Source organism: Petromyzon marinus, chromosome 30 (assembly GCF_048934315.1).
Source record: "Petromyzon marinus isolate PM22_M1 ecotype Great Lakes invasive population chromosome 30, UKy_Petmar_22M1.pri1.0, whole genome shotgun sequence".
Taxonomy (NCBI): Eukaryota; Metazoa; Chordata; class Hyperoartia; order Petromyzontiformes; family Petromyzontidae; genus Petromyzon; species Petromyzon marinus.
The window spans coordinates 8,899,495-8,923,195 of record NC_133696.1 but is presented as its reverse complement, the minus strand read 5'-3'; the positions used below and the strand labels follow the sequence as shown (position 1 = coordinate 8,923,195).

General features: G+C 52.1%; 2 protein-coding genes across 2 annotated transcripts; one reads left to right on the top strand and one right to left on the bottom strand.

The window, feature by feature from the left end:
• Window positions 1-2: 2 nt before the first annotated feature.
• Window positions 3-3,412, bottom strand: CHCHD4 (coiled-coil-helix-coiled-coil-helix domain containing 4). Its single transcript, XM_032963455.2, has 3 exons — window positions 3,057-3,412; window positions 1,630-1,725; window positions 3-1,017 (listed from the first exon to the last, which is right to left on the bottom strand). The coding sequence occupies exons 1-3, from the start codon at window positions 3,076-3,078 to the stop codon at window positions 599-601; spliced, it is 537 nt and encodes a 178-aa protein (XP_032819346.1). The 5' UTR covers window positions 3,079-3,412; the 3' UTR covers window positions 3-598.
• Window positions 3,413-4,216: 804 nt separating this feature from the next.
• LOC116947564 (ubiquitin carboxyl-terminal hydrolase 44) lies at window positions 4,217-20,739 on the top strand. The gene is made up of 11 exons (XM_032963453.2): window positions 4,217-4,810; window positions 7,165-7,470; window positions 8,547-8,746; window positions 13,581-13,804; window positions 15,188-15,468; window positions 15,677-16,138; window positions 16,541-16,831; window positions 17,075-17,333; window positions 17,839-17,947; window positions 18,335-18,549; window positions 19,343-20,739. The coding sequence occupies exons 2-11, from the start codon at window positions 7,294-7,296 to the stop codon at window positions 19,561-19,563; spliced, it is 2,439 nt and encodes an 812-aa protein (XP_032819344.1). The 5' UTR covers window positions 4,217-4,810; window positions 7,165-7,293; the 3' UTR covers window positions 19,564-20,739.
• Window positions 20,740-23,701: the final 2,962 nt, after the last annotated feature.

Sequence of the window (23,701 nt, the reverse complement as noted above, 5' to 3'; positions counted from 1 at the left end):
GCTGTATTTGTTACAAGTTTATTTAGACAAGACGAGGGCCATTGGGGATGAACTCCATTCGCAAGCGAAACGTTCTGTGTTCAAGATCAGTGCATTTAATTTGTATGAATGTATGTTGAACTTCTTTCGCACTGTAAGTAGCCAACTGTGGTAATCACCCACATGGTGAGAAACGATGCCTCCAAACATGTACCAGCATCACACAAATGGGTGCAACGGTTGAAGATCATGTCTCTACGCGTCACACACAAAGAGAACGTGCGAATCAGAGCATGAACTAAGAGTGGGCTCCGACTTCTAATTTAAGCGTTTGGGTCTTCACGACTCCGTTGGCCGTAGCTCTGAGATGTATAAATACAACTTTATACACAGCTCATATCAATCAACGGTGCATCATGACCGCCCAGCAGGCGATGCCGTTTACGGACAAAATCACGTGGAATACATATTTTTACCTGCTTAAAACTCACCACTTGGTATCGTTTACATAAAACGACGACGCAAATCAGGTCGCAAATAAAAAAGGAAGAGTCAAGTAGGCATGGGTATGCGATGCCACGGGAAGCCCTCCTGCACAACTACGTGCGCCATATGCCCGTTAACTCTGACCCACAGTCGTCGCACGATCGGTGACTGTGGCGGCTGCCACCTCCCCGTGCCCGCTCTCCGAGACCTCACTCATGGCTGGTGACTCAGAAGTGGCCGGCTCGCCGCCCTGCCCGCCTTCCGGTGCGTTTTCGTGCCGGTCTGCTGACCCCTCGGGGGCGACCGGAATGTCAAGGTCGTCATTTGTGAGGGCGGTGGTGGGGTCGTCGTCCTGCGGGTAGATCTCCGGGTAGCGCTGCATGCACTCCTGCATGTCACGGAAGTGGTCGATGCAGTCGGCACCGCGCATCTCCTCCTTGCTATTGTGGAAACAGGAGAAGGCTGACTTGAAGGCGTCGCCGCACGGCCCGCTCGCCATGCCACCCAGGCACGGGCAGTTCCAGTTTATCTCCCCGCTAGGCAGGATGAGGCCTGTGTGAGTGAGACAGCGGGTTTAGCATTGTGGCATTTTTGCCTCATCACTATTTGAACAAAAAATCTTCCCACGCTCGTAGTGCGTGCATCAAAATGTGCATGTACGAACGAATTATTTTTTATTGAATGCGCTGGATGACCAAGTCACTCAGAAAGCACCCGGTCTTACCAGATATTGCAAACTAAGCGTTAAACCTGGATAGCACTTGGATGATCACCATGCTTATAAGATTCCAATATTTGGTGAGATTGGGAGCATTGCCAGTGATTTGCTCATACACCAGCAACAATGCTCGTGCCTCTTAATAACACACTTAATTAAACTCAGAAGCACTGCACAGTAGTGGCACAGCGTATCGAGTGTGCAGGCAGTGCAACTGCACCAGGGCCCGTGGTCCAAAGGGGCTCATGTACCAGGCTATGAAGAGGCGGTGGTGGGGGGCAGAAGTTGAGCAGTTGTGGGGCGGGAATTTAATTTCTTGCACCAGGGCGCGTGCCATTCACGCTAATCTACAGCTTATAGATTTCTATCATTTTCAGGACCCCTGCGCAGCCTGTATGTGAGCGCTGTGTGTTAGGATCATGGTGACGGAAGGGAGGGGGACGCACCTTGTTCATCGTAAGGGTCCGGCTCGTCCTCCTTGAGCTTGGCTTGGCTCGGCTCCTCATGATCCTCCTTTGTCACAAATATAACGCGGTCCTTACCTGTGTGGGCAGGGAGGAGAGAATGTGGATTTGTGCCGAGATAAGACCACGGCTGCAGCTTACCTGTAGACGTCCACAAACAATCTGGTCCAAGAGCTTTCCCATTCTTTATATATGCAGGAGCTAGATGAATTGTTGCATCGTAATATGATGGCGGCGGCTTGTGGACCGATCATGGATGATGATACTGTATAGATGTGTATATGTAAACAGTTGATGACATTGATGCCGTGAGCGATACAATAGCATGCTTTTTTTTATAAAACCGGTCACCACTGAAATATTAACGCAGCCACTGCACGCCCAGCCACCCTAATCGTTCGGTGATGTCACCTGGATTGTGCCCTTTCATAAAAATTGCGTAACGTAACCTCGCAGCGCAGCGAGCTTTCTTGAATGTGTACGGGAAATGGGCCCCAGTCTGGCTCCTCCAGTGCTGACTGGTGTCTCACTTTACTCATTGCCCCCTTACCCCTATTGGGCTCATCCAGCTCGGTCCGCTGAGTAACGATAACATAGGGTTGACAGGCGCCTGGGGCGGTGGACGTGGCGTAGAAGAGAGGAACTGCGATTATAGACTTCAGACGACTCTAACATAACAGACTTGGGGTCAATTATAATTACAAGGCAGAACTTTTAGCTGAAATTACAATTATACGGTCGTTGCAATTAATCGTGGCGCAATTACAAGTGTAATTAACCCTACGTATGGTGCAAGTGGTCCCCATCAACTGGAGGATTGCTTTTACAAGTGGGGCAGTGCCCCCCAATATAGTTACGCAGATTAATATCTGCATGTTGTCACATGGCCGTTCTCACATCGACCGAGCAGTCTGGCCGGACACGACTGTGAACCCCTCAACCCAACACGCCGTGAGACGCGGGAAGGCCGGGTAGGTTGAAACCCGTTAACGCCACAGCACCACGTGTGACCTTCCCAGAGCTCTTGGTTCAGCCGGGATCCATCAGCGCCGGGGTGCTCCACCATAGGGAGCCTCCAGAGGGAGCCCAGACCCGAAGACTTCACCCGAGGCGCATCCACGACAGGAAGCGTCCACCTACAGGGACCTCCACCAAAGAGCACTTCCACCCTCAAGAAACCTCCTCTACCCCCCCACCCCAGGCTGCTCCACGCTGGGGACACCTTGAGACATGCTGGCTTCACGATGCTAAATCTCCCCCCCCCCATTCCGTGACATTGGGCGCATGCGCGCTTGCGAAAGCTGCGAGTTTTGTTGTAAAAGAGGTAGCCGGCTTTGGTGTCGTTGCTCTCCCCCCCACCACCACCCTGTACAGCCGCGAGGTTCCCGCTGTGGCTCCCCATTGCTCACCTTCCTGGCGGCAGTAGGACATTGTCGAGTGGCCCGGGCCGGGACTCGAACCCACGTGCGTGCTCAGAGCTCCCACTCGCTGCGACTGCTTGCCCCGCCCACCGCAGCACGTGACGCAAAGAGGACCCCACCCCAACAGGCGAAGGGTGGCCGCGCCGAGTGCCTGACCGGTTCGCTTATCACTCTCGACTGCGGTACATTTATACAGTACTTGAATCGAGTCGAATTGTTTTTGATTGATATGTAACAATTCTTTTCGATAGATAACGAACTAAATTTGGAGAGTTAAACGGATACACAAAAAATGTCAACGAGCGCGCGTGGAAATGGAGTGGTCCATCCGCAGCGAGGGAGTGGGCGGTGGAGTTGTATCGATGCCCTTTAATATGTCGATTAGATTCACAGATCGATTATATTATTTGTGACTACGGTGTCCTTCTAAATAGAGAACTGCTGCAGGGATTTCCATGAATAAATCACGCCCCAACATAAGCGTTGCATTCATCGAACATTAATCGATTAGCTGTGCGCGCGATTAGACGCACGAATCGCGAGCACAAACTACAACTATAATCGCTAATCGATCCATCTGTGCGTCAAGCAAGCGTCCACGTCCGTAATGACATCATCACGTTAACACTACGTGAGCACGCGAATGCCTGTGACGTAATTACGTACCATGGATGTTGTCACGTTACACCCCCCCCCCCCGCGTAACTCTCCGATGTCATTCCGCGGTTGGTCAATGTCCTCGTCCTCTTTGTTAAGACACGCCCCCTTGACTGACGCCTCTACGAATGGCAGTGCGGGAGGCGGTGTCAAGGGGCGGAGCGTGGGGGACGGGACTCGCGGTGCGGGGCGCGGGGTGAGGTGCGGGGAGCGGGGTGAGGTGCGGGGCACGAGGGTGAGGGGCGGGGCGCTGGGGTGAGGGGCGGGGCGCTGGGGTGGGGGCGGGGCCGGGCGCTGAGGGTGGGGGGGCCGGGCGCTGAGGGTGGGGGGGCCGGGCGCTGAGGGTGGGGGGGCCGGGCGCTGAGGGTGGGGGGGCCGGGCGCTGAGGGTGGGGGGGCCGGGCGCTGAGGGTGGGGGGGCCGGGCGCTGAGGGTGGGGGGGCCGGGCGCTGGGGTGGGGGGCCGGGCGCTGGGGTGAGAGGCGGGGCGCTGGGGTGAGGGGCGGAGTCTGCAGAGCGCGGGTTCAGCCACGAGCCTCGCAGAACGCGGAGAGTTGCGCGGCTCGACTCCCCCAACGCAGACCGTAGACCTGGACCCCCGGGGACATAGGTTCCACCCTGGACCCCGGTCTTTATTAGTTCGACTCCTGAACTCGCTGACGCTGGCCTCACAACTCGGCTTGCGGAGGACCGGAGCCGAGACGAGACCCTGAACCTTCTTGGCGGGTTTCGGGTTCGACACGGGACTCTGAATGCTCAGTTTCCTCTCTGAACCCTGAGTGCAAGCGGACCCAAGGAGACCTACGTTCAATTCCCAACCAAGGAGCCTGGTTCTCCATCTCGGCTCCACCGTGAGGGTCCCACAGAGACCCCGCCCGGACCCTCAGCCCGGCTGCCGGCCACGTCCTTGCATTCGTCTCTCCCGTGTCCCAGCTGCCCCACGGCCTCGCTGCTCGGGGCGGGAGACCCCGTGACCCCGGGGGTCCCGGGGGTCACCGCCTTAGCGCCGAGACCCCCCTGTGACCAGGAGACCCAGGGCTATGGTGCTGCAACTGGGTTCCTTCCTCTGTCTCTCCTCGTCCTACAGGTAAGCACGGCGTCTCGTCGTGCCCACGCCAGCCATGACGCCGCAAACTTTGTCCGGAGAGGCCCCGTGGGGCCGCGGGGAGGAGGAGGAGGAGAACGAGCCGAGGCCAGAGAGGCCCCGTGCTGTGTCCCTGTCACTGTCGCTTTGTCTGCCCGGGGGCTTTTGTTTGGGCCTCGCCATCACCCCGCTGCTTTCAACACCGTTGCTGGGTTGTTGTGGTGATGCCTGTTGTTGTTGTGGTGGCGTTGGGAGTTGTGGTGGTCGTTGTAGTATAGTTAGTGATGGTGGCGGTGACGGTAGTGGTGAGTGTGTTGTTGGTTAGTGGTGGTGGTGGTGATGGTTGGTAGAGTTAGTGGTGATGGTCCCCGGTAGTTTGTGGTCGTTATTGTGTTGTGCGGTAATGCCAGCGATGTTGAGAGTAGTGCGTTGGTGGTGATGGAAAGTGGTGGTTGTTATTGTAATGAGGTGGTGGTAGTGGTGTTGGGAATAATGGTAGTGGTGGCTGATATGTTTGGATCATAATGGTGGTTGGTGGTGGATGTGATGGTTGTTCTTAAGGTTATATAATAGTTATTGTGGTGGTCATGAAAGTGTTACAGGCATTTCTGTATTAGTTGTGATGGTGTGGTGATCGTGATTGTGGTGCGGTGATGTCAGTGGTGTTGGGAACACTGGTGGTAGTGATTGGTAACGGTGTTTTCTCCGTATTTTGATGAGGCTATGAGTGTCGTATTGACAGTGTCGGGAGTGGTAGTTGTATTGATGGCGTTAGTGGTTCTTAAATAAAAAAAACGCCCCGCTCATTCCTCATTTCGATCCTAAGTCTACTTTCAATAACTGCCCGAATGTCTACCGCACAATTGCATGTCTGTGTAATACTATAACTTAGCAATGAAAAATCAACATGGTTACCAACCGTGTGCCCAGAGACATGTTTTTTTAAATATAATTTCGCATTACTTTATGACATTCACAAAAAAACACGGGACAAAAGTGGACAAATCGCGCAAAACAGAATGGGGAGGGAGGCAAGGCGCATGCTTGGAATTGCGCCGAGAAACCGTAAAGAGGAACACGTGGATTCGATTTTTGTGTGCGTTTAGTTTGTTCCCCCTTCGCACCTCCGATTGGCACGATTGGCTACGTACGGTGGTGCGACAAAAATCAAAGTTTCAACAAGAAAGCGAACAGACGTCGTATTGGACAGAGAGGACAAGCGAGCCGACTTGGGCAGGACAAGTAACCTGGAAGAGATGATGATGATGGCCGGTGGTCGAGACTCAAGCGACAAATCAGAAATCAGAGGAGGAGGGGGGGATCGTACCCCGATAATAAAAAAAACACGTACACCACGGACAGACAGATCAAATCCGGCTCGCGTTTGCGAAGATCCTTGATAGATTGTTATACATCGCGGGTCCGTGAAGGACGGTGCGACTGCTTGCGGGAAGTCTTTATCCAGCAGTGGATTTATAATGATCGATGTTGATAGTAGTGGTGGTGGTGGGAGTAGTGTGGTGGTGTTAAGGGATTATTGTGGAGGTGACGGTTGTTGTTGTTGCGGTGTGGGGGAATGGTGCCGTAGTGGTTGTCGCAAATATTTGAAACGGTCGTGGGGCTTTCCTAGATCGACTCCACCTTAAATGAGTACACGAGTGTGGTGTGTAAACATTAGTGCTTGGGACACATGTGACTGAGCGTGGTGGTGGCCACCCCCCCCCCCCCCTCGTGTGCAGTTCCGGCTTACAAAAGGTGCTCGCATAAAACCCTTTCCCCCTTTACGACCTATTAAAATATATGGGTGGGAGGAGGGATCTTTGTCTTTGTTATGGTTATAGTAGCTGGTAGTTAGTTGGTGGCGGTGGTACTGTTGGTCGTGGTAGCGGCGTTTTTATTGCTGGTGGAAGCGGTGATTATGGTGATGAGTGGATGTACTGCGAGTGTTGGTACGGTGGTGTTGAAGCGGTTAGTTGTGGTAGCGGGTAGTGGTGTTGCCAGCAATGGTGATGCTGGTCGTGGTGCTCGTATTTATGACGGTGGTGGTAGTGTTGGTATTGATGCTGCTGGCGGTGGTGGTAATTGTAGTGACGGTGTTGAAGCTGGTAGTAATGATAGCGGTGGTGGTACTGTTGATAGTAGTGATGGTGCTAGCTGGTAGTCAGGATTGTGATGGTGCTTGTCGGTGGTGCTGATGAAGCTGTTAGTCATGGTAGCTGTGTTGGTAGTCGTGATGGTGCTTATGGTGCCGAAGCTGGTAGTTATGGTAGTCGTGATGATGCTCGTGTCGGTGGTGCCGATGGGGTGGCGTTGTTGATGACGGCCACACCGACTTTGATGTCCGCGATTGCTCACAGACGCTCAGTTCCGCGTAACAAAACCTGACTCGTCCGGAGGACGCTGGCGAAGGTGGTGGGGGGGAGGCACGTGCCGGTGAAGGCAGCGGACGACGAGGCGGCGGAAGCGGCGTCGTCTTCCTCTTCGCGATGGACAAGTGCCGCCACGTGTTCCGGCTGCGTCTCGCCCAGGACCACTCCATCATGAACCCGCAGAAGTGGCTGTGCGCCGAGTGCGGCACCACCGAGTCGGTGTGGGCCTGCCTGGGCTGCTCGCACGTCGCTTGCGGACGCTACATCTCGGAGCACGCCCTCCTGCACTACCAGGTGGCCACAGGCCCGAAATCAACAAAAGTGACAAACTGCAGCTGGGCATTGGAATGATGGATGAGATGTAATGTGATGCAAGGGCACTGGCGGAACCAGTGGCAGGGTGGGGTGGCACGTTCCCCCCCAATGTTCCGATCGAAATCCCTAATTTCTAAATCCCTAATGTCGATCGACCCCCACTGCCACTGTGTAGCATATTATTGTGCCATGTGTACATGATATGATAGGACAAGAGTCTGAGTCCATAATTGGCAATAAGTAACGGCAAAGCAGTTATAAGTCACTCAGAATTGTGCGCAGTTGCGTATACGGTACACGACTTCCCCGAAGGCATTCACCTTCAGCGAGCGCGATGCTGATCACACACGGTTCAAATTCGACCCTCGATCGACGGCTGCGCCATCGCCGGACACGCGTCGAATAAAAAGCGAGGAACAAGTCCTTACTTCCTAACAACGCCTCTATCATTTTTCATTGCTGGAGGAGTTGCCCCCACTACCTGAAAATCTTGGCTCCGCCATTGTGCAAGGGGCTTTGATATATATCCTTGTGTACATATTTGTACTTTAGGTCACACCGTTCCTCTTTGATGGTCACGTTCGTGTTAGGTCAGTTTTGTAATTTGCGCCCTGTTCCATCTGGAGGTAATCTGCTGGAGCCGATTTGCGCTGCACGTAAATTACGCTTGCGATATTTTCAATTCCTCACAATGTGACGGTTGTTTTTGTTCGGATTTTTATTTTGTTTTTGTTCATTTTGGTAACCGAGGTCACTCTTGAAAATAAATTAGGCTACCCTGGTCTCTTGAATCACTCAACTGGTTATGCAAAATAATCTTGACACTTGAGATGCTGGGGCATTTCAAGTACCCAAAAATAAATTAAATTCCTTATTTATTATTCCTTATTTATAAGAACTTAATAAAGAAGGCTGAAAAGTTTGGCTCGAGATAAATACTACCAAAGCAAAAGTCACGTGCAACAAGTTCGGGGGGGGGGGACGGACACAACACAGAGACCTTTCTTATTTTCGTGTTACACACCTGCCTCCCCACCCCCCTGCCCCCTTTGCAGAACACAGGCCACCCGCTGGCGCTGGAGGTGAACGAGCTGCACGTGTACTGCTACGCGTGCGATGACTACGTCCTTAACGACAACGCGACAGGCGACCTGCGCCTACTGCGGTCCACGCTGAGCGCCGTCACGAGCCAGCGCTACCAGCTGACCACGCGCAGCGGCCGCACGCTCCGCTCGGGCGCCGGCGACGATACACGGTGCGCACAGTCATCTGCCTCCTATCGTTGTTTTAAAAACATAACACCATCTCTGCTCTCCTACAATATTCCTTTTGAAGACCCTATAATTTTTACTGCGACCTTGTCTTCCATTGACAACAAAACGGTTCCCAACGTGGTTAACAAACTGACCCCTATTAAAAATGGATTTCCTCGTGTCGGTTCTCTCGTGCCCCCTTCTCCATAATTTTGCCAATCGAAAACCACTGGACGCAAATGGGGAAAAAAATATTTTGAACTACTAACCTGAAGTGAATCTTCAAATATGGGTGTAGGCTGGCCCTGGCTAACCTACATCCGGGTTATTTTTTCTAAGTTGGTTAACGATGCTGCTGGTGACCACCCCAAAGCCCCATACGAAGCCGTTAACGCCCTTGCACAGCAAACGTCACTCACCGTTCATTCCTACTGTTGCGCTCCGAAATATTCGGCTCCCGTTTGATGTTCAAAAACCTCGAGCATCCATATTAGTTCTTCCTGCATCCAAAAATTGTCCTGAACCAAATTCCATCCCACACTACATAGATCTTCCATCACCGGTTCATTTAAAGTAGTCTGCCATTATTCACAATTTAAAGAAAAAAAAAAACCCCTCTGTATTCGATCCCCTACCAACAACCTTTACTGTGCCCCGCTTATCTACCTTTGTTCCATACATTAATCAAATAATTAATCATTCCATTTCTTCTAGAATTGTTCCGCGTGATTTAAAAAAAAATTATGTCGCTCCCTTTCTTAAAAACACCTCTTGATCAAATCGATAAAACTAACTACCGTCCTAACTCTAACCGCTCATGAATGTCCAAGATTCTTGAATGTCATGTTCAATTATTTCACCAGTCATAATTTTCAACGGGAATTTTAGGATCCATTCATCTGGTTTTTGGGCACTTTGTTCAACAGAAACTGCACTTTCGTTTGTCCCAATGGATATTCCACTCTGGATCTCTCTCACTTGGTGCTTCTTAAAGAATCTGCCGCCGTTGACACTATCGCTCGCTCCATTATCCTAAAAAAAGTCCCACACAGCCTTGTGGGCATCTGATGAACTTATTGCGTGGTTCCCTTCCTTTCCATCTACTCATAACATTTCTGTCCAAGGAATGTTTTTACCTCGCAATCCTCTACACTATGATGTTCCATCCTTGGCTCTTTGCCCTAAACCTTCTTCCTGTAGGAAAAACTAATTTCTAGGTTTGGTATTGGTTATCACGTCTATGACGACGACGCGGCCGCTCTGTTGTGATTGACCACGCCCACCCCACATCCCTTTTCTTACCCTTCTTCCCATATCACTTCCATCTTCAGTGGATTGCATTAAATTTTCTGCAACTTTAACAGAAAAATGCAATCCTTATTGTTGGTAAGAGATCTACTCGTACCGAATGCCAGTCACCTTTTGTTAACTTAACCTTGCCGTACGTCTACGTCAGTTTCCCCCCCCCCACCCCCCCGATTTTGTTCCGATGATGTACGTGTACATCAAAACCGGACGAAAATCGAAAATGAAATGTTATCGGTACGGAGGCTCCCACAAGGCCATGCGGGAGGGCATGTGGCACCAGCTATCGTAGTGCAGTCGCGTCACTACAGTTCTCTGCAGCAAGTACAAGGTCTTTAAAAACAACGGCGTGATGCTTCTAAATAAAATTAATGCCGAGCTGCTTGCGAGTTCCGAGATTCAGGTGAACGGGACGCCCCCTGCAACTTGCATAAGTCTCAAAATAGGAAAGGGTTCATACATGCTTGGATATTGTCAAACGTGTGTAATCTTGGGGTCCTCCTGGACTGAGAGCCATCTCGGACTCAATATTTCACGTTTCTCAAACAGCTTTTCGTCTATGCAATATTCCCCAGATCTGCAATCCCCAACTCAAGAAGCTACCGAAACCTGAACCTCCTATTTGGCCTCCCTGACACACTCAAAGTATTCAACGCTGCTGCAGACGCACTTCGGCACCCATAAATACCACCACATGACACCCATTTAATTTTCCCTTCACCGTCTTCCAATCAGGTGTCAAATTAATTTCAAAATTGCACTCCATCTTAGAATATTGCATGACCTTGCTTTGGTTCATTGGTCCTCTCATTTCTCTGCATACCCCAGCAGGACTCCTTCGCTCACCTAGTCTTTGAGTTGCTAGGTCACGCCAAAAGTAAAATGCGCGACTTTTGACCGGCATGCTTTCCGATTTACAGCTCCATCTGTGTGCAAGTGACGCATTTGAAATGGTAGATTCACCCAGGGTTTCCCCAGAACGCGAATCCCACGACGATCTTTAACTGACCAAGTCGGAGGCAATTTTGAGGGATTGGCCATTTTGCTTGTTGCTCCTGCCAGGTCACATCCATTCAGTGAGATGTGGGCAACACCTAAATGGTGCCTCACATCCAAGGAATACAATCAAAGTCATATGCCCAATTCAGAACCTCACCTCAAGCCAATGGCCCTACGCAATCCCAACAGTCCACAAAGCCTCTGCATGGCTGCACAGCCCATCAGCTTCACGGAGCTTTAACTGGGAGGCCAGCACTGTGTTGCCGCAGGACCCCCAACCAGGCCACCTCACTCCTCCGCCTGAATATCTCCCGAGCGCGAGCGCCACCGCTGGTCATTGCATCTCCTGGCCACCTTCGCTGAACCTCCTGCCGTTGTAACCTCTCTGTCTCCGTCCCGTCCGTGACTTCCTCGCCTTCTGCTCTCCAGCCTTGTACTCCCACCAGGGTCCCAGCCTCGAAGGCAGATTCTTGCCAAAGCGCCTGTTGTCCCCGGAGCCTGTTGGTTTGATGTTTCACTCCTCAGCACTTGAACGCCTCCGTGGTCCAACACCTTTCTGTTCTGGCTAAGCCCTTTATCTTACCTGAGCCAGCCAGCCACCACCCCCCCCTCCTGCTTTCTTGCCATTGGCCTATCGGGCCTCATTATAATTAGGGGTGAGTCACCTCTTTCCACCTGCGGCCTTCAATTACCCCGGCCTGGCTTAATCAGCCCATTAATTTCCCCAGATTTAAATTATCCTGATTCAGACCAGCTGCTGTCTTTGTTGGGCATCAAAAACTGGTTGGTTCTTCAAAGTAGTCGATCAAGACAACCCCCCAGTATCAGAGAGCTCCCTCCCCCCCCACCAACACGCAAATCAAATGTGCTGCACTTTACTGTTATCGCAACTGGGGAAAAGGTTAACTTGTACCCGTGAAAGCGTGGAATGCACTCCCACTGTACGTCATCAAATCAGCTCCCTGTCGTTATTGAAATCGCACTTAATAAACACGTCCTTGTTTACTGATGCTTATAGCCGAAGTGTGCTCGGGTTTCGTGATGTTCAGTGTTTTGGGGGGGTTACTATTTGCATGCATAACGCTGTGTGAAATCCAATTGTTGTTATCATTGTTCTCTGGACTCTCTTGGCTGTCGGGAGCTTGAGTTGCCAAATGATGTTGCCCTACGTGCTCCATGCTCTGGCCGCCTCCGTGCTCCTAGTCGGGGTTTGTTTTTGTTCATCCTTGGTGTTCTTGTACATTTTTTTACGACGTAAATTTTTTTTTTTTACTTTAAGATGTTCGTGTCGTGGGTTCAAAATGTTAAGCGTTTCAAGATGCAATTTGCATGCATGGCTCGATATAAAACGAATTATTATAATCTGGAGAAAGACAATCCACAAATTATCTTCTAACTTTCTATGCATCTTTCCCACCAAACTCGATCCCGCTCATTAAGTCGATAAACGCTCTCGTCTGTAAGATGCGGAGCCCTCACTGTCACAATGTTCAATCAGCTGTTGAGAAGAAAGTAAGGGGGAGAGTCGTTAAATACCAGTGTGGTATCTATAAATGTATCACCCTGTAAAATGTGTAGTAATAATAACAAAACTACACGTTGAATGGATACATTCATACTGGTACATTCTGTTGTGAGTAGCAGATGGCGGTGCAGCAAAATCCATTGTTGTATTGTATTTCTGCGCTCCCAGCCTTCACCAACCCGGCACTTACTGACTTGGCGAAGCATGGGCCAAATAACCCCCCGCGACCCGCATGGCACCGAGGCCCTCTCATGATCCAGCAGTGGATTGACAAAGGGCTGCACATTTACTCGACGTTTGCACATACACACTAAACTACACCACGATGCATGTATACACGTCGTGTACTTACATAGACATGCGTATTGCATGGCAACACGCATAAGCATGCACAGCAGATGGCTTCTGCCTTGTGCCCCTAGCCACAGTTCCACCATTGCTGCTGCCAAGACTGCCTCGTTACCCCCCCCCCCCATGTTACTGCCAGTAGCCTAGTAGCATAGCAGCATGGTTTGACATAGGAATGAATGAAATGCCCCCCTACCCCACTGGCCCGTGGGCCCCGGTGCAGTTCCACTGCCTGTACACTCCCTCGATGGCTACACCGCCGATGTGCGGTGCATCTGAGCAGACACGTTGGTGCCTTTGAGCGAGTTTCCCGGAATGTGCTGGATCTCCTCTGGTCTTGGAAGCCCATCAGCCTTTAACGACCATTGGCATATTATTTGGTGACGCATTTGCGCACAAGCACAATGAACACGTAAAATGTGCTGTGAAGAACGGCCTTTGCCCAAAACTTCGCCTATTATCTTTTTTTTACTCTTCAGGCTGCAATTTTTGAGGTTTTTTTGTAATGCGCGTGGTCACCCATCCAAGCACTAGGCAGGCTTTAAAGCCACTTTGCTTAGCATTTGTGCCCTCAGCTTTGCCGTGTCACTATTCCCAACGTCTCCGCGTTTCCACCCGCGGCATTGACACGGTGCGGCTGCCTCTTCATACCCCGGCAGGCCCAGCGAGCGGCGGGTGGAAGCCCAGCTGCGCGCCGAGGACCGCATGTTTACCGCGCTGTGGCACCGGCGCCTGGCGTTGGCGCGCAAGGTGTTCACGGCGTGGGCGGGACTCACGTCAAGTGGGCGGCGCCGCGCGCTGCACGAGTTGGACACCGCCCAGGAGCAGCGGCGCCGCGAGGACGCGCAGAGGGAGCGGCAGGAGCGCAGGCGGCGACACAGAGGTGCGCGGAGTTTTTGGCCGGTGACCGAATTTCTTAAGGAACTGCTTTTTGTGTTTGGTTTGTTGTCCTTCCACCACACCTCCGATTAGCATGGTTGGCTATGTACAGTGTGAAAGAAGTTCAACATACATACGCCCGCGATGAGCCAGATTTTTCGTCAGATCTCAGTGGCGGCATTGAGCGTGCATGAGGCTTGGATGTGCGACGTGGCGGGTTCACCCCGGATTCATCCCCGGGGTTCTTCACAGATTCGCTTCACGTGTGAAGCCAAACACTGAGTGGTGGAACTTACACGATGTAGCAGGACCACCCGCGAAAAAGAAGTCTTGAGATTCGGCGATAATTTTCTGGGTGAATAAATGGCATTATTATTATTACAATTCAGGCGATCGGTGATGCAGTGGCTCGGCCACTGAGTTGTAAACCCAGTGACTAGAGTTTTATTCCTGGTGACGGCCAACATCAGTGGAGTGTGATAGCTGAACCGGTCATGCACCGCCCTGCCACCACCTTCATGAACCCGAATTGACAAGATTGGTGAAGCATGGTCAAATTACTTACTAGACATCTGTGAAAAAGAACTTCATAGCTCATCAGATTCCTCCAGTCTAAATATATATTCTGACTCACGTGGCCAATGTAGTGTGGGGAGGCACTGATTCAGCATGGTTTGACGCAAAGGGGCTGTATATGTGTAGTCTATGAAACGTTTGGTTCGATTGAGGGAAACAGTTCTGGTTTATTTTCTCATAAATAGAAAGAGCACCATCATCAGCTGTGATCAATCCATTGCTGGATGAAGTCCTCGCCAAGTCACCATCATCTGTCCTAGTCTTGCAATGCAACAGTCCAATGAACTGCTGCACGTATGAATAATAAAACCGTTTACCCATGCTACACCGTGAGAAGGGGAGTAGAGTCAGAGATGCAATGTATGCAAAATGAAAAAGCAACGGGAGAGGGGAAGAGAATGAACGGGAAATGTGAGGGTATGGATGGAAGAGGAACGGGAGCAATGGGTCAGGCGAGATGAGGACGGGAGGAGGAAGAGGCTGCATCAGGACCTCGATGCTGATGCACGGGGGAGCAGCGTCTATTTTCACAGCGAGCGCAGGAGGAGGGGAGGAATTCGCAGTGGAGGTGGCCACACACAGAGAAGTCACGTGATTTATGGGAAATTTAAACTGATTTAGACTTTTAGATGGAAAAGCCTTCAGACCATATCGTATAATCCGGGTGAGAGTGCCCATGATTCGTGATTATTTCTACTTTGGCGGATGTGAGTGGTAATTTTGTTTCTAACAAGGCCCCCCCGTACCCCCCCCACCCAACTTCCCTGCTGCCACTCTCCACCACCTCCACCTCGCTCCCTCCCCTGTGTAGAGGAGATGTCCAGCCGGCCCCCGAGGAAGAGCCCTCGTCTGAGCAATGTTGCGCAGCACCGCAACCACCGAGTGCCCACGCCAACGCCAGCCGCCGTGCCTCCCCGTACCGGGGAGGTGGTCGCCGTGGCGATGCTACTGACCCCTCTCCCGCCCTCGCCTGCCCCGGCGCTGCCTCCAGACGCACCGTCCCCTCCACTGAAGCGCAGGCCGACGGTCACCCCCGGCGTGACGGGGCTACGCAACCTGGGCAACACGTGCTACATGAACTCCATCCTGCAGGTGCGGGTGGTACCGGCGGCGCCGGGAACAACACAGCAGCGTTCCTTGCTGTGGTGGTGCTGTGTCAACACGGCATGTGGTTGGTTGCCTATTGGAGTGGATAGCCCGCGTGAGGGGGTTGCCCGCACGAGCGGGTTTGCCAATGGTAGCAGTCTCTGCCACTCAGCCATTGCCTGTGCGCCTGACATCGCTGTGTGCTACTGTGCAGGTGCTGAGCCACCTGCAGGCGTTCCGCCAATGCTTTCTGCTGCTCGACCTTAGCGGCGCCGGCTCCGACCCCGGTGCGACCTCGTGGCCTCTCGAGGGCGACGATCCGACGGGCCCCCGGCGGCAGCGTCGCCATGTGGGGCTGGCCCGCCAGCTCTCGGAGCAGTGCTACCGCGAGGCCACGGGGCTGGGGCAGGCGGCGGCCACCATCACGGACGGCGCCAGACGTGAGAGCCGCAGGGCCGGGCTGAGCGGCGGGGGTGGCGCAGAGAGAGTGACGCACGGGCAGCAGCACCAGGTGCACGGGCAGCAGCAGCAGCGAGAGGAGGAAGAGGAGGAGGAGCGCGTGTCTCTCTGTCACGAGTTGCACACGCTCTTCAGGGTCATGTGGTCCGGGAAGTGGGCGCTTGTGTCGCCCTACGCGATGCTGCACTCGGTGTGGCGCCTCGTGCCGTCGTTCAAGGTGAGCGTGCGGGGCACCGGGCCGACGACGCGCGGCCGGAGTCGTACGCGGTGTCGCTGGCACTCGGCGGATGGGGGGTTCACGCGAATGTTTGTGACGGTGGCGATGATGCGATGTACAAGTATTTTAACGACGCGACAATTATTGTTTCAGCTCACTCACCAGCGGGCTGAAGAGCGATTCTCACGACCAGATTTAGCGATAGACGCTGCATTTCGTTTTGGAAATGTGCCAAGTGTCATCGGATAAACTTTTGTCTAGATCTCAAATGGGAATCTAGAACCATGTCACCTGACCAGCCTTCATTTAAATTATGGTGCGTTAACTGTGAATTGGCGGTAATAACGACGATGGGACGACGGCGACCGCAGTTAACGTCGCGTGGACCGCGCGCGCCGGCAGGGTTATGCGCAGCAGGACGCTCAGGAGTTCCTGTGCGAGCTGCTTGACAAGGTGCTTCAGGAGTTGGAGGCGGCGGCAGCAGCTGCGGCATCATCCTCTTCCGCAGGGCCCGGCTCCCCAGTGTCGCCGGTGTCACCAGTGTTGCCATGGCCTCCGGGGCCGCCCCACGCCAATGCGGCGCCTGTGTCCCCATTCCCGCGCCTCCCGCCGTCACCGCTCTCCCAGCGGAAGCTCGTCCGCCAGGTGCTACGGGTGGTGGCGAGCATCTTCCAGGGGGAGCTGCTGAGCCAGGTAGGGCCTTCCAGCCACCGAGCGATGCAGTCAGACGCTCACGCAACTGACCACCCACTCAGCCACCCTTTCACCACTCACTCACCCACCCAGTAAGCCAGACAACCAGGCACCCATCCATTCGCCTACCCACCAACCGATTCACCCAACAGGCTACTGATCCATCCAAACAGCCACAAAGATACCCACTCACCCAGCCACAATATTAATTCACATCGCCGTTTTATTTTCTCCTGGATGTAGGTGACGTGCCTGTCATGCGCGCATACGTCACGGAGGAATGAGCTATTCTGGGACCTCTCGCTCGACTTCCCCGAGCGCTACCACGGCCTGGCCAAGGCAGTGGAGAGCGATGGTGGTGGCAGCAGTGGCTGCGGCGCTGGTGGTAGCGGCGCTGGTGGCAGCACGAACGGCGGCTGCACCCTCACCGAGATGCTCGCCAAGTTCACCGAGACAGAGGCACTGGATGGCGGGAAAGTGTACTCCTGCGACACGTGCAACGGTGAGAGCTCGTGCCCACACCTCCACCACCACCACTCACCACGTGACACCACACCACGGCATATTACACCATGCCACACAACGCCATGTCACGCCACACTATGCCGCAAGACGCCATCCACCGCCACAACACACCACGCAATTCCATGCTACGCCATGCCACACCATGCCACGCTGGATCACGCCACATCATGCCATGCAACACCATCATCCCGTGCCACATCACGCCACACACGTTTTATGTGCGCAGGAGTCATGTGCATATCGCTCTAGTTAAGCTACATGCCGGATCTTCCGCGAATTAAAAAAAATATACAAGTTGCATACAGCGTGTAAATTTACTACGTAGCGATACAAGCGGCGACTTAGCTGCTCGGCTTGAGTTCGCATGGCATAAAGAACAGACACGCACGTGGTGAACGGGTGGTCGCGTGCTCGTCATGGTTGTGGCGCGACCCGGTGCCACTCTCACCGGCGATGCCATGCTGCCATTCTGTGCCTGGCAGGCCGGCGACGTCGCTCCTCCTCCAAGCAGCCGGTACTCACCGAGGCGCAAAAGCAACTGTTGGTGCACAGACTGCCTCGCGTGCTACGCCTACATCTCAAGCGCTTCAGGTGAACTGCTGCGCCACGTGTGTCGCTTTGTGTCTCTCCTGTGTTTCTGTGTCCTCGTGTGTCCCTGTTTGTCCCCGTGAGTCTGTAAGTACCTCTCCTGTGTTTCTCCTGCGTGTCTCTGTCCCGATGTATCTCTATGTGTCCCCTTGTGCCCTTATGTGTGACTGCTATGTATCTCTGTAAGTCCCGATGTGTGCCTGTGTGTTCCTGTAAATCCCCAAATGGATTATTGCATTGTGAGACCATGAACGATAGTGACTGCTAGAAAATACCTTAATTCAGCAATCGATAGATCATCACTGAAGAAGATGATGATAATGATGATGAGTGTGTGGGCGCAGCATTGTGTGAATTGACCTGTGAGTGACATGGTGTGGCCGTGTGCAGGTGGTCGGGCCGAAATCACCGCGAGAAGATTGGCGTGCACGTGGCGTTTGAGCAGCGACTCTGCATGACGCCGTACTGCAGCCGTGACGGTGGTAGCGGCAGCGGCAGCGGTGGTGCTGACCCCAGCACATACGACCTCTCAGCCGTGGTGATGCATCACGGGCGAGGCTTCGGCTCAGGACACTACACGGCGTACTGCTACAACGCTGAGGGCGGTACGCTCATGACTCTGACCATGACTCTGATGCACATGATATATACGTTGTGTGTGCGTTGTGTGTTTGTGATGTGCGTGTAGTGTAATTAGGGGCACTGCGGTGCTGAGATGTTATCTCTCTTGCCTGGTACCCTGAAGTTAGTGGGTTTAATCCCGAAACCTGACAATGCCTGTATATTTGGAGTTGATGCGGATTTTTCTCCAGGTTCCTCCGGTTTTGCTCTCCATCGTTAGAAACACGTGTTTTGATTATTTGGCTGCAACTATAAATTCCTCTAAATGATAAGCCCCTTCTAAAAACTATGTGGAGCCAGGTCGCCTCTGATTAAAAAAAAAAATGCATAGTTCAGTGGGCTTTCCCTGGTAAATAATTACTTTACATTGTGTGTGTATCTGACATACGTATATATGCTACGTAACGGCTTCGTATCTCGCGTGCATGGTGTACGTGCTATGCGTGCGCGCTTTGTGTTTGATATTTTTGCGTGTGTGTTATGATCCGGTGAGTGTGCTATGTATTCAGTCAGACTTAATATTGGCCTCCTACCCCATCATGTGCTGTGCCGGCCTTCATAGGTGCTCGCTTGCCCCAACAGTCTGTTTAGGCTGTATGAGTGACAATTATTTGTCTTTGTATGTATCTGGTGTTGCTTTGTTTGGCATCCATGCTGTATGTGCCATGCATCTAGCATGTATTGTACGTGTGTTCTGTATGTACTGTGTGTGCGGTCTGCACGGTGGGTCCTGTGAGCCTGGCACGAATGTTCTGCGTGCGCGTCTGGCGAGCGCAGGCTTCTGGGTGCACTGCAACGACTCGCGGCTGGACGTGGTGTCCGTGGCGGAGGTTTGCCGTGCCCAGGCCTACATCCTCTTCTACACGCGGTGCCGTTCCGGCGGCCCCCAGGCTCCCGCGTGCCCCTCCAACGTCCCCGCCATGTCCCCCCATGCCCCCCCCAACCGCGCCACCAACACCGCCGGGAGCAGGCGCAGGCGGAGGCTCGACCTCTCATGAGCTCTTGTGCTCGCAGGCCAAGACTCTCGTGCACCTGTGCGCGCACGACCAAGAAAAGCCTTATACGGTGACCTCGACGTCAGCTGGAAATGTCTGTGACACTAAAAGCCCTCTTGCTCCAAAACCAGCCTTGCCCTGGTCTCTTCTGTGCCTGCTGTCTGTTTTACATCCGGTTCACAGCTCGTTGTTTGCAATGATACTTTTTTTTTATTCAGCCGCCACACCTGCAGGACCTCACGTTGTGCCGTGGAATGGCTCCCCGGAAGATGATGTATCTTTGATGGGCCCCTCTAACCCTAAACTGGAATTCACACAATTATGCACTGTGCCGACTGATTTTAATGGGATTAATATGCCCTTAGGGCCAGAATATGCAAAATCAAGGCAATAAAATAAAATTTGTATATTACGAATTATTAGTGAATTCGTCGATGGCTGACTATGAACTCGCCGCATATGAGATTCATTCACCGGCAGCTGCCCGCATTCGTACTAATGATCCCGACAGTGCCTGCTCTGTGCTTTGACGAGGCCGGTATGGAGACGTCTTGAGTCTCTTCGCCACAAGTCATTATCATCAACGCTTCCCATCCCGCGCCGCCTGGGGCCCCCATGTGGCCGTGACGTAATTTCACTGGCCACGCTTCACGAGATCCGTGAGGAGAGGGCCACGCCTCCTAAGCCAACGGCCGAGTCGCGCTGACGTCGGTGCATTTTGGTCCACGGCTGCAAAGCGCGGTCATCCTAGCCTTGCTGCGCTGTGTTTTTTGCTCCAGAACTCGAGCCGCCCCACCGCGTGGGAATCTGGTCCAAGGTTATATATTAAAATAAAACGCGAGCCTCGTGTTTCAGTTGTGCTTCGTTGTCGCTGTGTTGCCGCTTGTTTTTGTTTAAACGAACTGCACGATGTTTATTTGCCGTTTATAGATTTTGTGAGAGAGAGAGCGATTTAGTTTTTTTACAAAGTGCGAACGCACAATACTATTTTGTGTAATTTTTTTGAAAGATGGAAGTGCCCTGCTGTGTAAATACGTATGGCCCACGGTTACCAGCAGTCGTGTGCTCGATTGCCTCAGCTCAGGACCCCGCGCTCGTGCTCTTGTTTTTGGCAGGAGAAAAAGCTTTAACGCGTGAGCATTTATTACCCTGTTTTAGTATTAAACATGAGAGAGCGGAGGCTGTCGCGTCTGTCTCGTGGGCCGTCTTGTGGAAATGAGACCGCGAGGTGCCACGTTTTTTCAGTTGAGCTTAAGGTCGCGCTCATTACTTATTACACACAGTGCTGCCACAAATGAACCACGATACCTTGGTGATCTAGTCAAGGAGCATAAACCGTCACGCAAACCCATCCTCGCAGTGGCTTTTGGGTAACCATAGAACAAATACGGTCAATACATTGCGGCCGTCTGGATGGCTCTTCCGATATTAGGAAGCCACTGGAGCTATGCACTTTTAAATCTCGGTTGAAAACGAATTTCTTTAGAACTGATTTATGTTTAGTTTGTTGTCCTACCCCTGCACCTCCGATTAGCATGGTTGGCTATGTACGGTGCGAAAGAGGTTCAACACGCATACAATCCGGACATCGTTTGTCCTCCTAAGCACAAAGTCAGATTTTTTTCCCGGATTGGTAAAAAAAATAGTTTTCTATTGATAATTCGTGGAATCTCATTTCTTATTTAAGGAAAAGATTTACATTCATCCAGTGCGTAAATACTGAAACACACTCTCAAAGCACTTTGCAATGGAATGCAAAATTCAACAATACACTGAATGGAAAAAACTAAATGTTTGAAGCAGAATTGAATAAAAGTACGAATTTTAGACAATGTCCGGCAACGGCATGCCAGCCGTCACGAGTCCAGAGAGCCCCATGATGTTGAAGGAAAAGCGCCAGTAGCTAGCCGACTCCGCGGTCCACCGCATTGTTAACCTGACCTCTCTGGCTTCTCAGAGGCAGACCCAAGAGAGAGAGAGAGACAGTTGCCGCCTTTCAGGTCTCAGGAGCTTGGAAAGATCCCAGGAAAATAGTGGTTTTTTTTCCACCCAGACTCCATTAAAGAGTTTCCACACCATCAAAATATCCCAACAGAAAGCCCAGGAAAGTGGTGGAGAAGGGAAGTTCAGGGGAGAACCATGAGATGGAGAGAATCTAGCCTGATGAGAGACGGGAGAACATTTACTAAATAATTTCATTACAGCACCAATTTCCTCCCCACACGATGTCGAACACTCATGCAACTGGCCAAAGCAGCAGGAGCTCTCCTGATAAAAATCTTGAGACTCGGCGAGGCTATCCAGAATAAACGGTATCAGCATGAATCCTATACTTAAATTCAAACTTGAAATTGGTGGGGAAGTTAACTTTGAAGCCTAAAACTATTGACTCATGCGTTAGCATTGACGGACATGGCGACAGCTTGGGGAGGAGGCTTTCATCCAGCGGTGGATTGATCATGGCTGATGAAGTGAGTGCTGTGTGGTCTGGGTTGAATGTCGGGGACGTTGGGTTTGGTTTTGTTTTCTCTCGAATTCCCCACGAAGGCCTCCCCGCTGCAGCTGTGCAGCTCGTTCACTCAAGGGCCCTTCCCGTTGCCACAGAGGCCTGAGTGGCACGGACAGCTTCTGTTGCCACGGCAACGATGGCCTGATGATTCTGGGGTCAACTCGATCATTATTGGCGTGGTCAAGTCCTTGCACACATAATTACTACTGGTCTTTGGTATATCTCACACACACGTTTTGGTGATGATGCATTGAGGGTGGTCTTTCCCCCGCAACTCCGATTAGCACGGTTGGCTACGTACGGTGCGAAATAATTTAAATACAAATCACAACACCTCAATTACACTGCCTCTGCTGTGAAGAAGCCCCATTGTCTGAAACGTGGCATTTTATATATTTTGTTACCATCTAGGGCAGTGCTATTGAGGAATGTGCTGCGCTTGAGTTACCACAGCCTGCCAAGAAATTAATTCATCCGTGTAAACACGTCAACATCAATTTACCAGGCGATTTAGGACGGGTTTATTTTTGCAAGGCAACACACCTCGGACCACGACACACGGGCGAATATAAACATGAGACATCAATGTTGAATTGAAGCTTTCGTGACTGCACGAATTCACACTATTTGGTTCTTTCGGTAAAGTCACGTAGATAGAGAAAAATAAATAATAGATCACGTCGTTTCAACCGCAACAACAAGCAACCGTCTTCAGGCGAGAAATAGCAACAAGCCGCTGTGATGGGGCTTTATATAGAGCCGAGTGGGGGAGGGGGGAGGAAGGGGTGGGGGAGGGGAGGAGGGGGGAGGAGGGAAGGGAGGGGTGGGGGAGGGGTGGGGGAGGGGAGGGGGGAGGGAGGGGTGGGGGAGGGGAGGGTTGGGGGAGGGGGAGGAGGGAGGGAGGGGAGGGGTGTGGGAAGGGAGGGGTGGGGGAGGGGGGAGGGAGGGGGAAGGGAGGGGTGGGGGAGGGGGGAGGGAAGGGAGGGTTGGGGGAGGGGGAGGGGTGGGGGAAGGGAGGGTGGAGGGAGGGAGGGGAGGGAGGGGGGAGGGGCTGCCGTAACGGGCGAGGGGGGTGGGGATGAAATTCAAAGAGTAGGGAACAAGGTGATGTAAAAAAAAACTCATTAAAAATATATATTTTTTAAAACAACGATTTTATTCACAACTTCGTTTAACTCACGGTCGAAGTACGTCAATGATGCGGCGCCTGCTCCCACATCAACGCTTACTTTAATTAACTGATTACTTTACGAATGAATCTTCAATGTACAACTTTTGTTTGTGTGGAAGTGAGGGTGCCCGTAACTCGTTGACACGGAGCAGGCGTGGCGCCTGAGACACGTGGCGCCTGCCTCTAGGGCGAGGCGATTCCAGAGTTTAGTAGGGACCGCGGAGTTTTTGACATACACCAAAATATATATAAATAATAAGGCGTCCATACTAAATGTAAATTGATTTAAAGTAGCGAATTAATTGATTAATTGATGCCGATTTTGATAGAGGCGTGCATTGTCACCGGATCTGGGTACGTGTGCAAAATGCGGAATTGATTGGACAACGGGAAGTAGACGAAATTTTGATTGCAAGATTTGACCACGACACAGGAATCAAGTTAAGTAAAACCATTGCAAA

Excerpts from the sequence above, each read along its gene's own strand:
- CHCHD4 (XM_032963455.2), bottom strand. The coding sequence starts at position 3,078 with ATGTCCTACTGCCGCCAGGAAG. Across the intron at positions 1,726-3,056 it reads GTCCTACTGCCGCCAGGAAG|GTAAGGACCGCGTTATATTT; the intron begins GTGAGCAATGGG and ends CTGCCCACACAG. Across the intron at positions 1,018-1,629 it reads GGACCCTTACGATGAACAAG|GCCTCATCCTGCCTAGCGGG; the intron begins GTGCGTCCCCCT and ends TCACTCACACAG.
- LOC116947564 (XM_032963453.2), top strand. The coding sequence starts at position 7,294 with ATGGACAAGTGCCGCCACGTGTTCCGGCTGCGTCTCGCCCAGGACCAC. Across the intron at positions 13,805-15,187 it reads GCGCAGGCGGCGACACAGAG|AGGAGATGTCCAGCCGGCCC; the intron begins GTGCGCGGAGTT and ends TCCCCTGTGTAG. Across the intron at positions 16,832-17,074 it reads AGGGGGAGCTGCTGAGCCAG|GTGACGTGCCTGTCATGCGC; the intron begins GTAGGGCCTTCC and ends TCCTGGATGTAG.